General features: G+C 36.9%; 1 protein-coding gene across 5 annotated transcripts in view; it reads right to left on the minus strand.

The window, feature by feature from the left end:
- Nucleotides 1–8,199: 8,199 nt before the first annotated feature.
- Nucleotides 8,200–17,658, minus strand: part of LOC148033482 (arogenate dehydratase/prephenate dehydratase 6, chloroplastic-like) — a 29,783-nt gene continuing 20,324 nt past the window's right edge. For 2 of the 5 annotated variants that reach the window (XR_015691315.1, XM_087681415.1), the window contains 2 exons: nucleotides 11,669–11,775; nucleotides 11,375–11,564 (listed from right to left, as the gene is read on the minus strand). Coding sequence is in view for 3 of the 5 variants with exons in the window: in XM_087681415.1 (XP_087537541.1) it covers nucleotides 11,686–11,775 (90 nt within the window). In the remaining 2 variants the exon portion in view is untranslated. Of the gene's footprint in view, nucleotides 8,514–11,374; nucleotides 11,776–17,658 lie in introns of those variants that run through there. The other 3 variants (XR_015691314.1, XM_087681414.1, XM_087681416.1) reach the window with 2 other exon arrangements.

Genomic DNA, 17,658 nt, shown 5'->3' on the forward strand with positions numbered 1-17,658 from the left:
AACCAAAATCATGTTCTTTATACAAATAATAGAAAATGAGTAGAAAGGTCATAGTATTTAGTTCATACACAATTTAGGTAGAAGTACACTTGCCTCTTGAGATTTGAGAGTTCATAGCCAAACCCCATATTAATGTGTTGACTTCTCTTCTTTTGAGTTGTAAACCATGTGGTTTCCTTCCTCAAAATTAAGGTCTCAAAGAAGTTTATATATAAAGTGGCCAAACCTAGATATAGCAATAGTCTCCTATGCCTTTTTAGGACAACTAAAGAACTTTAGGTCATATAGATGAATCAAAGAACAAGGCTTAGAAAAATGTGAGAATATGCTAATAGTGCAAAATAAAGAGTTTTTGATGCCTCTACCATGAACAAGGACCCCAAATTGCTTTCTTGTGAGCACCAATTGGGGAAAAAACAAGGGAATGATCCAAGCATTTGTTTTCTGTAGAGAAAAAAGAAAAGCACAAATAATTCAACAGGCGGCAATGGCAGGTAAAGAATATGATTAGTCCATAGATATGATTTATTTTTTTTTGTGAGAACTCCCAATCTTCTTTTCTACTTGTGTGGTCACAGGGCTTTGAGAGAACATTTGTGAAAAACTAGAGCTTGATTCTTGTCTCTCAACAAATTGGAACCTTATGTGGACTTGGGAAGAAAAACAAATCTAGCTCTCTCACCTCTAAGATGCTTAAGGAGATTTATGTCTACGAGGCACAAGAAAAAGCATGAATAATGAATTTTTTTGTTTGTATCTTCCTTAATCGACATCTTTTGAGTTTGGTAGTGGTGAAATGAGTCTCTTACAAGGTTGCACACCTATTGATATGGGAACCAAAAAACTAGTGCAAGTATTATTCATACATAACAACCACAAAACATAGGCTTTTTAGCATGTCAAATGATTTTTGGGATGCTTTTCACCCTTATTATTGGTTTATTTTACAAGGCTCTTTCTCCACATGTGGTTGATGAATAGAAGACATCCTCTTTTTCATATGCACTTTTAAGAACCCACAACCATGTGCACCTTCTTTGTCCATTAGACCAAATGATTCTCTGATATGAGAGTCTAAGAGAGCCTACATACAACACATAGCATTAATGGCACTAAAGCTAAGAACTTCAAATTATTTGCTTGTCAGGGAAAACGTTTAGCTTTTGGGAAAAAAGGATATATGTAGTATTGGCATCTCCCCATTGGAGAATCACCTTCTTTTTTCTCCAATCTAAAAGGTTCCTAAATGAGCACTAAATTATTCTAATGGTGGATTATAGTGGGATTTGTAGTGCACATTGATTACAATTAGCTCAATCTACCATAGGCTATGTAAGCTCAATAATCATGATAAATGTGTGAAAGACATGGCATGCACAATTGCAAATTTGTAGTTAGCTTCGTATGCAAAACATTGGTATGTATATTTTGGTCATTCGAATTTTGCTAGTTTGCTGCTATATATACAAAAACTCAATATGGTATCTCATTGCCTACTCTTGAGGCATCTAGAAAACACATTTGTGAAGGCTAGATATTGGATAAGATATAATGTGGTCCATTTTCAAAAGATGGTTTACTAAGAGTTATTTACAAAGTACAGCTCTTGTACATGTAGCGATGTTTGTGATCCAATGCAACACCTTTTAGATAGGTATGTATATCTACACTTAGTACATCCATGGTCATTATGATCCTCATATGGCCTATGACTTATCACTTGTTATATGTGGTTAGTTGTACCTATTTAGATTTAGCATAGTTATAACTCCAATCCATTAATATAGTCAATTATGCATTATTTGACTTACTATGTCACTTTCATTTATTTTATATCTTTTCCAAATTTTATGCATATTGTATTGTCAATGAAAGAAAGAAGAAAAACCAGCAATAAATTGTTTTGGCATTCATCTCTCTTGTTGTGTTCTTAAGTGAGCTTCTTCTTACATGTATTGTGTGTTTAACATAATAGCTCAAGCAATTCTCCCTACCACACAATCCAGGATATGGTATCAAAGAAACTAAGAGAGAACGATTTTTAAGGTTGAAGTGAAGGAGAAGGAGTAAGGATTCAAGAAAGCAAGCAATTGGTAATAAGCTCTCCCAATCTCTCAATCTTTCCCTTGGATAGTGCCTATGGAGGTACCAAAAGCAAGGTAAAGCAAAAATCTTAGATTGTTGTGAATTTCAGTGTGCAAACAAAATGACGAATATTCTACAAACTACCCATTATGGCTTTTTCACTCTATTTTTTACCATCTAAGATCGTTCCGGCCTTCATTTTCGCTTTGCAAGATTATTGGCAATAGCTTCAAGGCATACTATCATCTTGATTGTGTTGCCCATTCTCAAATGCACTTGAAATTTGTAAGTTTTGAGATGTCAAAAAGTAAACACAAGGTTTATATGCAAACAGGTTGTAAATTGTATATATTATTGAGTAGTCAGTGAAAAATGCTACTTGATCTATTATTGTGCACGTCTTGGAAAAGATTGCAAAAGACTTACTTTTTGTTTGGTGCTCGATTGTTTCATAATACCAATATTGAAAATCTTATTATTGAGAAGCTAGACAATAACTACCTATCATGGAAGTTCCATGTAACGAACTTCCTTATTGAAAAATGTCTTTATAAGTTTGTTTTAGGTGAAGAAAAGAAACTAGAGCAAAGTGATCCTACAGCTACAAAATCATCAAAGACATGAAGAAAATGAAATGCAAAAGAAAAAAAGGTAATAGATTAGTTGTCCATAGATTCAGCTCAAACAAGAGTTGAATACTTTAAAGAAGGAAAACATGTATGTAAATGAATAAATTCTTATGGTAAGAAGCATTGCATATACCTTCGCCTATTGATGCAATGTTAGATAATGATGATTTTGATTTCATGTACTTTAGATAGCCTTAATAATAAAAAGTCCTAAAAATCTTTTGTTACTTTGTGTATATATGAAAGCTATTTCTAGTTTTTAATGAGTTGGTCTCTCTCATGAACATTAAAGAGATCAATCTACAAGGTAAATCATCAAAAAGAACTATTGAATAGGTTTAAGAATTTTACTCTAGTTTACAAAGGAAACATGAAAAATCTTATCAAAGAGGCTATGGTATGGATCGTGCTGCTAATAACTAGCAAAGCAAGTTAAATCAATAGTTTGGTGACATGTAGATTCAATAGATCTAGAGGTAGGGAAAGCTCTAAAGGAAGATGTGGATGGCAAAACAAACATACTAGCAATTCTGGTCTCATCTATAATTGTTGTGGAAAAACAAAAACAAATCATATTGCAACCCATTGTTATAATGAGGAGGATGACATTTAAATGGTAAATTCTAGTAAGAAAATTATACATTATCCTCAAGTTAAAATCATGATAAAATGAGCATTTCTTTGTCATATAGTATATGATAAATGCTACTACAAGAAAGAAAATAAGTTATGATATATGGTATATTGATAAAATTGCATCTAATCATATGACCAACCATACTAATGGTTTAGAGAGACGTAGAGGATTTACATAGTCCAAGGTATATAGAGATGTGTGATGATTCATACCACCCGATCTCACACATTAAAAATTTTTATTTATCCTTGCATATTGGTCAAACAAAGTATTTGCCAAATGTATTTCATATATCGTCCATCACGAAGAATTTGATAATTGTTAGTTAAATGGTTAAATGATATAGCAATGATCACGTGCTAGATTTAATGTTGTGTTATTTATTGAAGGCTTTAATAATAAGTGTCAATTGATTGCAAAATAAAGTAGAGTCGGCTACATGTTTACTTTGAATGTTAAAATTTTTGCTATAAATACTACTATGTATGCTAAAGGCAAAGGTGTGGTTGCAAACATTAAAATGCAGCACAAATATATTAGATATGCAAATGTGCAAAGGTAGATATTAGTGTAATCCAAAGAATCAATTACAAGTTCGCATGTATTTAGAGTTGCAAAATTTACATAAGGTCTATGAAGCATGTTAGTTTGAAAAGCAAGCAAGATAATCTTTTTTACATAACAAAGATATGAGTAGAACTACACTTTATGTTGTGCATACAAATATTTAGAGCCTATACAAAATGTATCTCTTTAGTGGCAGCAAGTATTTTGTTATATTTATTAATGATTGCTTTAGAAAGCTATGGGTATATTTCATAAACATGGTAGACATGTGCAGAAAGAAAAGCAAGAATATGGAACCCTTATTAGCCCTAAGATATCATTTGATAGTAGATCTACAATCAATCCTTTGTTTGGGAGACTAACAAGCAACCCTACATCTTTAAGTGCATCTAGTAGTGTTGCACATGATGACAAACAGAAAAAGAAAGTGTCAGATGGCAATGATATATCTACTATTCATTCAATTCTTGATTGGAGACTAGTAGATCTAAGAGTTTGGACGATGAGCTTGATATTCATTCAATCAAGACACCAAGTGTACATACAGCACATCGTAATGTAAAGGCTCCATTGAGTGATCCAATAATACGCAAATCTAGTAGGGTGAGATACCTTATTAGAATATTTAATTTTGAGGGTTATGCAACTTACCATAAATGCTTATATAATAAAGATAGTTGAGCATAGTGAGTCCACTTATTTTGAGAATGCTATTGGTTATGCTCATTGGGATGCAATATTGAATATGATAAAATGGCTCCATTAGAGGCCAACAAGACTTGGAATCTAGTATTATTGCCCAAGAGAAAGAAAGCTATTGAAGTATGGCTTGGAAATATTATACAAGTATAGTATGATGGTAATGTAAGCCTCTTTTAGTGGCATTGGAGAAAAATGTAAAGTTAAGTGTGTTGATCATGGGGATGAGATAGAAGACTCTACTATGTTAAGGAGGACAATAGAAATTTTGATTTATATAACTATCACAAGACCAGCCTTAATCTATGTTATTGGACTTGTGAATTAGTTTATGCAAGTACATACTAGAGAGCCTCATTTGGATGCACTTACATGCATATTGAGATATGTAAAGCCCACCTTAAATTATGGACTTTTTTAAAAGATAGGTAAGAATGTATATATATTTGGATACATAGATGTAGATTGGGTTGGCAGCACATCCAATAGAAGATCTACCAGCCATTAAGGAAAATATGGACTCAAAAAGGACCTTTAAGGATTAATCACTTTCTTAATCATACAAAATTTAAGGTGGACCAATATGAGAGTGGTGTGCACATTCTATCCACTTATATTTTCACCTTTAGCCCACTAGTCTTGGTTTTCATTAAAAGATAAGTATTTTTGCTCAAAAAGAATCTTTAATTTTTAATATATAATTTGAGAATAAGCTCGTGAGATGTCACATCTAAAGATAAAGGAAAAAATAAATAAATTTAAATTTTTCTTTTTAGTTTTTAAAAATTTATTTACATGACCCCCACAAGCTACAAGCGTGAATGTTAGCTTTTGAGAGTTTTTATTGCATACCACATTAGTTTGTTTGAAATCCATTTTTAAAGGTCATGACTACATCCAAGCCCACCTTTTTTTTAGATTAGAAAAAATAATCTCCTCATAATCCAATCCTTATGAATCCCTTTATAAGCCCATACTTTTCCAAATAAGATTCATATTTTCTCTAATAATGCAATAGTTGCTTGGAACAATAAAAGACAATCAATAACTGCTTTATCGAGTACATAGGCTAAATATAAAGGTGTTGCTATGGCAAAATGTAAGATGTTAAGGCTGCAAAAGTTATTGGGTGATTGGAATGTGCAAGGAGATTTTTCCAATTATTGTTCATTACTGTGACAACATCAACAATATACAATTGGCTAGGAACCCTATATTTCATGCTACGACCAAACAAATTGAGATGCATTGCCATTTTATAAGAGAGAAAATACTTGCAAGCAAGATCATCTTAGTATATATCAGCACAAAGGATCGAATAGCTAACATTTTAATGAAGATATTGGGTATAGATCAGTTTCAAGAATTTCGAACTTTACTTGGAGTTGCAAGAATGGAGTTGAGCTTGAGGGAGAGTATTGAGATGGCAAGCTCAAGACATACAAACATTGATGATGGATCGCCTAGTAAGATAGATCCACACGTCTATACGAGCATATCTATGGTCGTAACATAGCCATCGACTTATCACTTATTATATTGGGTTAGTTGCACCGACCTACAACTGGCATAATTATAGCGCCAATCAATTAGTATAGCCAATTATGCATTGTTTGACTTAATAGGCCAATTTCCTTTATGTTGTATATTATCTATCATTTTTGTGCATTATATTGTAAGAGGAAGAAGGAAAAAAACTAGAAAGAAAACATTTGGGCCTCTCTCTCTTTTTGTGTTCTTAAGTGAACTTCTTCTAGTATGTGGTGTCTGTACGATGTAGTAGCTTAAGCAACTTTCCCCAACATGTGATTCGTGTTACTTCTTGCCCAAAAACGAAACCAAGTCATAAAATGACAAAAAAATTGCATTGTCTTTTATCATCACTAAAAGAATAGATACCAAACTCTAATAAAAATCAAAAAGACCAATGAGAACAATCTGTACAAGTGAATTATTTTTTAAATTTGCATCTATAGCAATCAAGTATTCTTTAAGATATTTTATCTTTGTCAAAAAACTATCCATAGAGTCACCTTCATCCATAAATTCACTCATTAATTTCTTGTGCAAACAAGCAACATGAGCCTCATTTCTTCCTTGATCCAAACATGCATGCACATCCCCAATATCCATAGTTGTCTTACATGAGGCAATTATATGGAATCATGGTACTTGTAATCAAAGCACTAGCCTCTTCATCTCTATCATCCCAATAAATGTCATGTTGGTGGTATTCTACCAATATTTGAAGTAGAATTGGAACTTGCAACATCTTCAATAACACATGTTTCTAATGTTTTTGCAACATCCTCAACACCTATTTACATTATTTCTGATGCACTTACAACTTCCGTAACACCACAAGGATATCTTTCAATTCCATGTATAATGTTCCAAAACCCCTTTGCAACCAATACATAATGCATCATATAAGCCTACATCAAATAGTTAGTCCCATCCAACTTGTTCTCTCAATAGCCAATGTACGAAATACATGAATGTTGCCAATTACGACCCTTCACTATACTTGTGCAAAAGTTACCTACAAAATTGACTAATATCAAACATTTTGCACAAAAGGATAGAACAGCATGTGGAGTATTGGTGGTAGTACAAATGAAAGTCGAAATGAACTTGACACAAAAATATGATTATGTAAAGCCTTACAAGCTACACGTATATTTGTTAACCTATGAATGCTTGTTAAATCTCGTCTCAATCTAAGAAAATTAAGTGAAGAACGTTAACGACTTTGCCCAAGAGGTCAAAGGCCACCCTAATACCAACTATTGAATTAGGGTTACAAGAAGATATATATTCAATTGGACAAGAAGAAACTTCAAAAAGCACAATGCAAGGTGTATAAAGAGGTATCAATAAAGACGATTTAGAAGACCAAGTATACCTTGAATAGGCATGTGTGTGTGTGTGTGTGTGTGTGTGTGTGCGTGCGTGCGTGCGTGCGAAGGGCAAAAGTACGCTCAACCTGAAGTATGTTGATATATATCACTACCAAAACATGGTAACAAAGTAATTATACAATGATTAGCTTGCCATTAAATCCTCCCAAACTTACATCTTATAACAAGCAAAACTAGCTTGACACAAACCAATATGTTGTATTTATTATCTTGAATGTTATATTTTCCTGTTAGGCATGCCAATGACCATAAAGCCATTAAAGAGTTGCCAACACCAATCATACTTATGCTTGCTTCATTTTCCTCTTTCCTCTTCTCTTGATTTACACGACTTAAGACCAAAAATACCCAAGAGTTATCAAATCATGCTTATTGAAGCTCCTTCATTTATCTACAATGAAAGACTTGGGATTCAAAACGTCCAAATTCCTCATTCTTATATGCAACATAAAAAAAAAATTCCTTATTTTGAGAACCCAATGTTGGAACTTCCTTGGACAAGCCGTTAGTCATATATCCTTATTTTTCTTTGCAATCTCTATTATCTCTCAACTCCTAAGCCCCTATTTATCATGTGTTGCTTACCTTCATTTTTTGTTCCATTCTCTACTTTTAGAAAATTTTAATTAGAGCTCTTACATTTTTCTTCTACATATCTTCAATGTTTATAATCTATACACCCATCATTAACCTTCCTTGTACTCTGTGTGCATCATGTGCAACATAATTGAGTATTGAACTATAGCATAACAAACTATTCTACAAAGCTCACCATGTAAAATCTCAAAAGGAGGGGATTTCTAAAACTCTTGATCTAGTGGTATAAGCTTCCTTCATCCCAATGATTCAAAGCTTCATGTTGCAACATGTTCTCTATCTGATCATGTTATCTTTTGGGAACTTTATCATTTTGCATGTCCAATGTCTAGTATGATTGACAAGGCATCTTCTCCCCATTTGTCAAAATTGTTAGTTCTGTAGAAATGCCATAAGCAAAGTGATGAAGTTGGAGATGGAGAAGAGGGCAATAATCAAATACATCAATGGTATTGATGAGGTTTTCTTATTCTTCACATTTTGTTTTCTTAGTTATCTGAACACTAATTTACATATTGCATTTTTTTGCTTCATGCACCATGGTTTCCTTCAAAAAAAAAATCATGAATAAATTCACATACTTGGTTTCATTTGTCTTTGATTTCTTTACACAAAGTTTCAATATACATAGGAAATGCATGGCAAGTTGGCAATACAAAACATTGAAAAGAAGAAACATCATGAACCTTGAAGAATGACACCTTCAAAAGTCTATACCTCTATACCGCATTTCTAATGAACTTCTTAGCTACAAAATAACCAAGCTTGGCTTCAACATAGGAAACTACCACTCTAATTAATTCTTAGCTTATTTTTTTCCATTTTGGCACTAAGTATACTAAGACGGTATCCTAAAAAAAGGCATTATGGCAAGCTTGTACTTAGGAGTTAGCATTGCAACACTTTCGATATCATCTAAATATATTGTGCTAGGATATTCTCTTCTATTGGTCTTCAATATAGACATAGCAAAACTAGAACAAACTAGCCTCCATGAGCTTAGATTTACTCCCTCATTGCTAGACTAGATAACCTCACAAGCTTCCCACTCCTAATCCCATAGTTTGAGTCTCCCATATGAAAATGTTCATTTACAAACAAATGTGCTTCACATTATTTTCAACTATAAGGGTGCACTTTTCCTCTTCCAAAAAGTCACGAGAGCACAACACTTTCAACCTATTATTTCTTTAATCAAGACCTTTAGATATGACTTCAACATATTGTAGAATGCTTTAGAGATCACCAAATAGCATGCATGACACAAACAATAACATAGCTCTTCTATGATGATGTGATAGATTCAAGAATCCTTCCTGCTTACTTCCTTTTGCTCATTGAACATTTCCACTTTAAGAAACTTGTCGACTTGCTTTGTATAGCTTTGCCCCCCTCAAATTTTCCCTTTCATGATGCATCTCTATGTGAACTTACAACCCTAACACATGAGAAAATTAAAAAGGACCCCCTCTTGTTGAAACAAAATGTTCAAGAGTCACCTCTTACCTCCACGGTAAAGGAGCCAATTACAAACCCCATAACATAACAATTTCATAGATACTAGAAAGACTAATGATATACAACCCAGAGGGAGTTGACAGCAAAGAGGCAATGGGTGGCGTACAAGGGATACACAAACTAAACTACATATTTCATGCCATTTAGTATTATTAGGAAAATGCATGGTTAAAGACATGGAAAAAAAATTGGCCATAGACTTAGCAAATTTAGCAAGATGAAGAAAAATCGTAACTTTCATTTGACAATAAAGATTAAAAATGTAAACACACCCAAAATTTAGAATTGCATTGGACTGCTAAGCTCTAGGTCACTTACAAGTATATTTCTGGACTTAAAAGCATTGTTTAAAGGTCTTACAAAATCCAGAATTTTAAAAAAATTATATGGCTCAACTTTTGGACTCACATTAAGCTTATATGTGATACATAAGAATATGTATCATTGCCTTAAATGGCTTTAACAAATGTGTTTTGCTTTTGGGTGGTGTTACATTATTGACTCGTAATAGCAATTAAGGTGTGAACCTCTCAGAATGTATATTCTAAGCCATCTGCAAATTGAGTGTTACCATGTCCATTGTAGGCATGAGGTCACAAGGTGATTCCTATACCTTTAAATAAGGATCAATTACACTCATTGAACAAGTCAATTAACCCAAACCAATAAGACCTTAGCATTTCTTCTAAAGAAGAAAATACATATCAAGGCAACCAAGCCCCATTTTAAATATTATTTATTGCCCTTTTATATATATGTATATGTTATAAAACACTCACGTGGTCAACGTGGGCCGACACAGGACAAGTGGGCTTTAGATGGCCTGACGATGCCATCATGTCAACTAAGAAACAAAGCGTACCCTACTTGTGGCAGGCTCTTTATCTATATGCTCGTGACGCTCGCGCTCGAGGCTTTCCATCCGACCCATCTTAAAACATGGAACAAGGAGTCTTAACACGTACGCAAGTCGATGGGTAACAAACCCACAAAGGTGCAAGGAACCTAACAAGTGGGATCCCCTTCATGGGTGCACCATCGACCGACCATAATCTTCTATGAAAGGTTTAAGTGGAAGTGTACCTACTAGGACCCAAAAGATAGTGGACTATGCTTGAGCAAGGCGAAGGCAGAGGAAAATCTGGTGAAGGCTCGTAATAACGATACTAACATGCAAATCGTTCGTCAGACTTGGGTATAGGGGTGAAAGACTAATCGAACCATCTAGTAGCTGGTTCTCTCCAAAGTTTCCCTCGACATAGATGAAGCTCCTCATAGTTTAATCAGATAAAGCGAATGATTAGAGGCATGGAGGGTGAAACACCCTCGACCTATTCTCAAACTTTGAATAGGTAAGCAGTCGAGGTTGCTTTGTTGAATCCTAGCGCGGAATGCAAGCTCCAAGTGGGCCATTTTTGGTAAGTAGAATTGGCAATGCGAGACATGTCAATTAATCCAGACCAATAAGACCTTGGCCTTTCTTCTTAAGAAGAAATAAATATTAGGGCAGTCATGCCCCATTTTAAATATCATTTATTCCCCTTTTATGTATATGTAAAGGTTTTAAAACTCACATTCACGTGGCACTTTGCCTGTATGTCAGTCTATACTTGCACAGTGCATTTTACCTCCTCGAATTAAATCATGCAAGTGATTTGGAAGGAGCCCCTAGCTAACTATTTACCACATCCATGCCACTGAATCAAGAGTAACAATCTCTGTAAAATAAGATTTCACATGCTTCAAATTACACAGCTTGCCACTTTAGTTGTACAGTCGACTTACAAATCTTACAGTATGTCTGACTTTAGACATATATGGTACATTGGAAAACACCACTTCAGAAGGTATCCTCACCAATTGATCACAGCACATAACTGAACAACCATATGGACTCACAAATTTATGGATCTACAACAAAAATATAAACAACAAAACAGAATGGGTAAAGCAACTCATGTAGAGCCTGGGCCCTTGGTAGCAGCACATGATTTCATTAAATGTAACTAGCATACCATGGCATCAAGTCACATCAAACAGTTTGTTCTGGACCCTCGAAAGGTTTTGATGGTGCTACATCCATAGGATAGCTTCCTAGAACCCTCAAGAAGGTAGCAAATTCCTGAAAACAGACCACAAAAAAGAAAAAATGAGGTAAGACACACTACAAATATATGATAAGATCACTCAAGTCACGTTCACCACTTTCTGCACAAAATATCAAGAATGAATTGCTACAGGAAGTAAGTTGTCCTGAGGGGATCTATTAATGGGTCTGTTCTTTTCTTTGAAAAGGAAGACCAAAAATCTGGGATTGTTGGGGCTACAGACCAAGCATAAATGCTCAAGGTGGTGAGTAACCCCAACCAATGACAGTTTAAAATCAGCAAGGCAATTAGATGTTTGAAAAAGTGATTGTATTGTGACCCGTTAAGAACCAGATCCATCACAATGTAGAAGAGATCTCTTGCAATTCATACATCTTCGCAGGCCCAAAAATGATGCAGGTGAGTGACTCAAGTAGGACCCTTCTGATTAGAAGAGATCTCTTGCAATTCATACATCTTCGCAGGCCCAAAAATGATGCAGGTGAGTGACTCAAGTAGGACCCTTCTGATCTACCTTCCTGCAGGTGTGCTTGCGTGTAGTCATCCACAGACGAGACAGCACAGTGAAGGAGAGCAATCCTTCAAAAAGACACAAGAATGTTTGTAATATAAAAGTAAGCCAATGGGCATGAGAAAGGACCCTTTTACAGTTGGATGGGCTCAAGTTTGTATGATAGCTTTTGTATACAGTAATTTTAACAGTGAACAAAAATCGGGCTATGTGAGTGCACACATGGTCTGACCTGCAGATTTGTGCTGGCAACCCACCATGCCATGTGTCAGTACCTGATGGCAGAGAAGGCTGATCAGACCAACAAACACACCAGTTCAACACAGTTCTCAAATGGGGCCGCCCTAAAGAAATACCTTTAACATTCCATAAAGCAATTCTCATGATGGATCACAGAAAAGGAAACTATTGAACACCCACTTTCCCTTTCCTTTTAACATCAACTGCTTTGGCTACCTGAAATCTTTCCATCTTGCTTCGAATCACATCTACTAGATCTACCCTTTGCAAACTAGCAATCAAAGTACGAGAAAGAAGCTGCTATTGTTGGGCACGAGAAAACTTCCCGAGGAGGCACCAGCCTCCCTCACGAATCAAAGTGCAGAGCAATATCAAAAACCCTTTTTTCATTCGCACTAGCTGCAAGTTGAGGTTTCATATAGAACCCCCTACCTCGGCGTTGAAAAGTTCGAGTTATAGTCTACAAAGCTGGGTGAACACGAGTTGATTGAGGCTCTTGTCTAGCATTGCAGCTAACCACCATACCCAAGAATTATCATGAGGAAACAAGTTCTGACGAACCGAAAGCGATGCACACTCAGTACCTGTTTGAGAAGCAACCTTCTTTCCATCTACTTGTCTCTAATGGACAATCGGCTCAGGCACAGCTTCAGGCTATTGAACCATCTACTGAGAAGATGGTCATGCATATCAAGATCCATAGACCACTGCATTACCTCTTCGCTTCTATCACATTCTGAAATGAAATGTCCACATCCAAAACACTGTCTAGTAAATGTGTCCCATTTCAGCTCATAAACCAAAGTTTGCAACCCAGAAACCTCAAAACGGGCGAGGTTTCCCTGTATCCCAAAGCATACAAGCCCTATTCCTATTACGGGAGGCCAATCGAGGCTCCACCAACACCTCACCAAGAGATCTCAAAACCAAGAGAAAAAGTCGCCAAAGATGTGCAAGAAAATCAACCACCTCGACCCTGAAACTCTACCATAGGTCTCCATGGAACCATATGAACTAACTGACCATCCATGAACAACGGGATATACCCACGGGCATAAAATTCGACACGAACGGTCAAAAGCCCCAAAATTTTGTGCTCAAAGCATCAAACACACATCTCCATTTCCTTTGTCATGCATAGGACTGTCCACTTTTGCCAAAATAAAGCAATTTCAGCAAAACCCCCAAATTTTACCAAGTGTTGATGTCCAAATTGCGCGGAATTCAACCTGCATGTACATAGAATGACCAAGTGCTGCACAAATTTTGCCCAAATCGCAAAAGCCCCAAATTGCACGGGGTCCAATGTGCCTCAATGTCGAGAAATTGGGTCAATTTCCGACCAATTTGTGCATGTACATGAAAAGCCCCAAATGTCGGGGATAAAATGTCACAAATTCTTGCAATTTCTGAGACAAATATCACTGTTGCATCTTGGTTGCACCAAATCTGGACAAATCCCCAAATTTTCCAAGTCCTGCGTGCACTAATTTCAGTGAAATTGAAAGAATTTCACTAAAATGTGAAAAGCCCCAAAATTCCCGGGCAAATGTGCACCGACTTTGCAAGTTCTAAGTCAGATTGTCCAATTCTGTGTTGAGATCCCCAGATTCGAGAAAAGCCTCAAATTTCTGAGCCGATTTTGCACAAATCTTAGATCTTGTGCTTACGCGCGCAAAACCCTGTCAGTGGGTGAAAGAAATTTCAAAAAAAGATTGAATTTTTGAAAAACAAAAAATCTGACGGGTCGTCCATGTTTCACCCCTACTGTCCCGTCATGTGGTCGCTCGTTAGCAAATCCGTGCAGCCCGCTGAAACCCTCACGCGCTGAAGCCGTCACCCCCGCTGAAGGAACCGTCACGCGCTGAAGCCGTCAGCGCCCGCTGAAGCTGACAACTGCTGTCCTCGTCGGACTCCTGGAACACACGAGCCTGCCTACAACCTGCCCGTTGCTCCTGTCGACTGCCTCTCAACTGCTACTCGTGGAATTCCTGCAGCACCTTGGCTGTCTCTTGCCAGCTCTGATACCAGTTTGTAGGGGTAAGGTTAGGCACGGAGATTGAGGCAGACAAGCCTTACACACAATGAGAGAGACAGAGAGTGTGCGAGTGAGTAGAGTAGAGAGTGAACACGTTTTTTCAATGCAATGACGAGTGTACCACTTTAGGTTTTTAGATAGATATATGTATGAAAGTACAATGTGCTAAGGGTGTGTTCACACCCGTGCACATATAAAAGGCACAATGGCCCTTAATTCCCAACAGTGAACATAAGCACATGATGTCAAAGGAGCAATTGATACATAAGCAAGGCCAATTTGGAAGTGCCAATCCAATGGGTTTAGTACAACAAGGGATACATACAATAATGGGCAACCAGAGTACATTGGTGGTGGCACTAGTTTCCATGCTATGTTGGGTCACGATCAAAATACAAGGCTGTATGGCATAACTCCTTATGGTATGCAACAACCAATGCATGGTGTGCAAGGTCCAATGTATCTGAGTATAGCTAGTAATATGCATAACCCCATGTTGACTCTACAGCATTGATAGCATGATGCTGAGGCACAAAGTGGTAAGTTTGGCAATGCATATACGCAGCCCACTGTGTTTGGGACTCATGGTATTGATAATGGTCATGCATATGCTCCGTATAGTGCTGGTTATGAGGAAAAATGCAGATATTAACAAATACAATGTATGGGAAAATGTATCTTTGTACGGCCAGTAGTATGCAAATTCCCATGCAAAGTCACATTGCAATGGTCCAAAGTATGCAAATAAGAACAATGTCTAATACATCAAGTGCACCTAGCATGTCAAGTACACACGAGGGGCTAGTCAACTAAATGCAGGAACACAAAGAGACTGCAAGAAAAGAATAAAGAAATTTGCACTGAACAAGGAATGAATACTAGATACAAAAGGAGGACTAATCAGTCTCTACAAGTAACCCACAACGTCTGTGAGGGCACCAAATCAAAGCTAATGATGACGGCAGCACTGGAGACAAAGGAAGATGATGGAGTCAGAGTGTGCAACTGCCACGGAAGAAGAAAGATGATTTGCCAAGTGAGTAGGGAAGCTTATAAATAGCCAAATAACTCCAAAACTAGCCGACCAGCATTTAATACTCGTAAAAATGCCAGATGTGCTCAAAAAAATCCCGGGTGATGATATCGTATGAGAGTGCCACAACGGAAGGAAACATGAACAAAGAGACAAAGAAAAAAAGAGAGACTACAGGAAGAGAAGAAAGAAATCTGCATTGAACAAGGAACGAATGTTGAATACAAAAGGAAAGCTTATCAATCCCTACACACAACCTATAACGTCGATGAGAACACCAAATTAGACTGATGATGACAGCCGCACCTAAGACCAAGGAAGATGACGGAGTCGGAGTATGCACCTACCAAGGAAGAAGAAAGATGATGAGCATAAGTTAATTATTTCACTGTGTGGGACCCAAGACCCCGAGATATCAATTGGTACCAAAAGTAAAAGTTGTGACAAGATACGTCAACTAGGCTTTGGTGGTCAGTTGGTGTCAATTTTTACCCCAGGATAGTTGTTTAGCCAATAAGTGTCAATGGTGACACTAGGGACTAGCATTGAATACTTAATTAATTAATACCAATCTAAGGGTCAACACAAGTTGGGTATCATTCCAGGTTGCAAATGGCCTAGCCACTTTAATTACAGATAGACACATTTAATTTTGGGTAGGGTCAAAAGGACTTAAATTAATTTTTACAATTATTTAATTTTGAAAAGTAATTTAATAGCTAGATAAAGCTGAAAATTGTGTTAAGAAGGCTGCCACTTGGCAAAAATACCTGTGCAAACTGAGAAAACGTTTTTGGGGCTTGGTTCAACCATTCAAATCATTTTTTCAGCTAGAGGAGAAGAGAGAGAAAGCTGCCAGTCCATTTTCTGAGCAAAAAACAGTAAATTGCAGCATGTGACAGCCATCAAGAGCCATCAACAAGCAGGCCACAGCCGGAGAAGGCCCATCAGGGGCTAGTGATATCACAACTAGCTGGCAACAGCAATTCTGGTACTCTGAGGCTGCAGGCAATTGCTTTTCTTACTAGTTGAAACAGGCAGCATGCAAATTGGACATTCTCTACAAGAAATCTCCGAATTTTCTCTCTAGCATTCTCTCACCTCCTTTAGTCAATTCTCAAAAAATCTCAGCTTTTCTCAACCAAATTTGGTGGACAGCAAAGGAATTCTACTGTAAACCCTAAATTTCTACAAAAATTAGGGTTTAGCAGCCACCTCGAGACTGGTGCCATCAATAGAAAGCATCATACACTGAAATCAGCACCTACAATTTGTCATATTGTTAGGGGTTTCAGATGCCAGCCCTTCCATTGAGAATTTGGGGTAGCATTTGCCCATTTGGGGCCTAGTTAGAGCAAGTCTTGGGTGAAAAGAAAGGGGCAATTTGCCTAATTTGTTTGCTGATTGTATCTACAACAAGGGGATTTTGGATTACCCAATCCATTAGTCAATAAACTTAAAGAAATACCAAGGGGTGCCAATTTTGGAACCAAGAGGGTGTCTACTGTCCAAGAATTTTAAGGTAAATTGTGCCATTTCAGTCTATGTTTATTTACTAATTGCTGTAATTAAGTGCTTAATCAAGAATTACTACCCCATCCGAGAAGGAAGGCTGGTTTCACATTGCGAGGGGAAGACTAGTGTAGGAAGAACAAGAACATAGCCTCCATCTACTACTGAGATGGCTGCAGTCCCTTTCATCCAGTAAAACGCAGCCTCTATATGTATGTCTCCCAACCACTACTCCATCTCAAATCTCAACAATTTCAGTCTATGTTTATTTACTAATTGCTGTAATTAAGTGCTTGATCAAGAATTACTACCCCATCCGAGAAGGAAGGCTGGTTTCACATTGCGAGGGGAAGGCTAGTGTAGGAAGAACAAGAACATAGCCTCCATCTACTACTGAGATGGCTGCAGTCCCTTTCATCCAGTAAAACGCAGCCTCTATATGTATGTCTCCCATCCACTACTCCATCTCAAATCTCAACAAACGAAACACAAATCCTGGCCTTATGTAGGCTAGGCCTCCTACTGGCAGTGTAGATGGCGCCATGAAGGAAAGGCTCCCACCT

The sequence above is a fragment of the Lygodium microphyllum genome, chromosome 7 (assembly GCF_053477565.2).
Source record: "Lygodium microphyllum isolate KBCC chromosome 7, Lygodium_microphyllum_v1.1.10, whole genome shotgun sequence".
Classification (NCBI taxonomy): domain Eukaryota; kingdom Viridiplantae; phylum Streptophyta; class Polypodiopsida; order Schizaeales; family Lygodiaceae; genus Lygodium; species Lygodium microphyllum.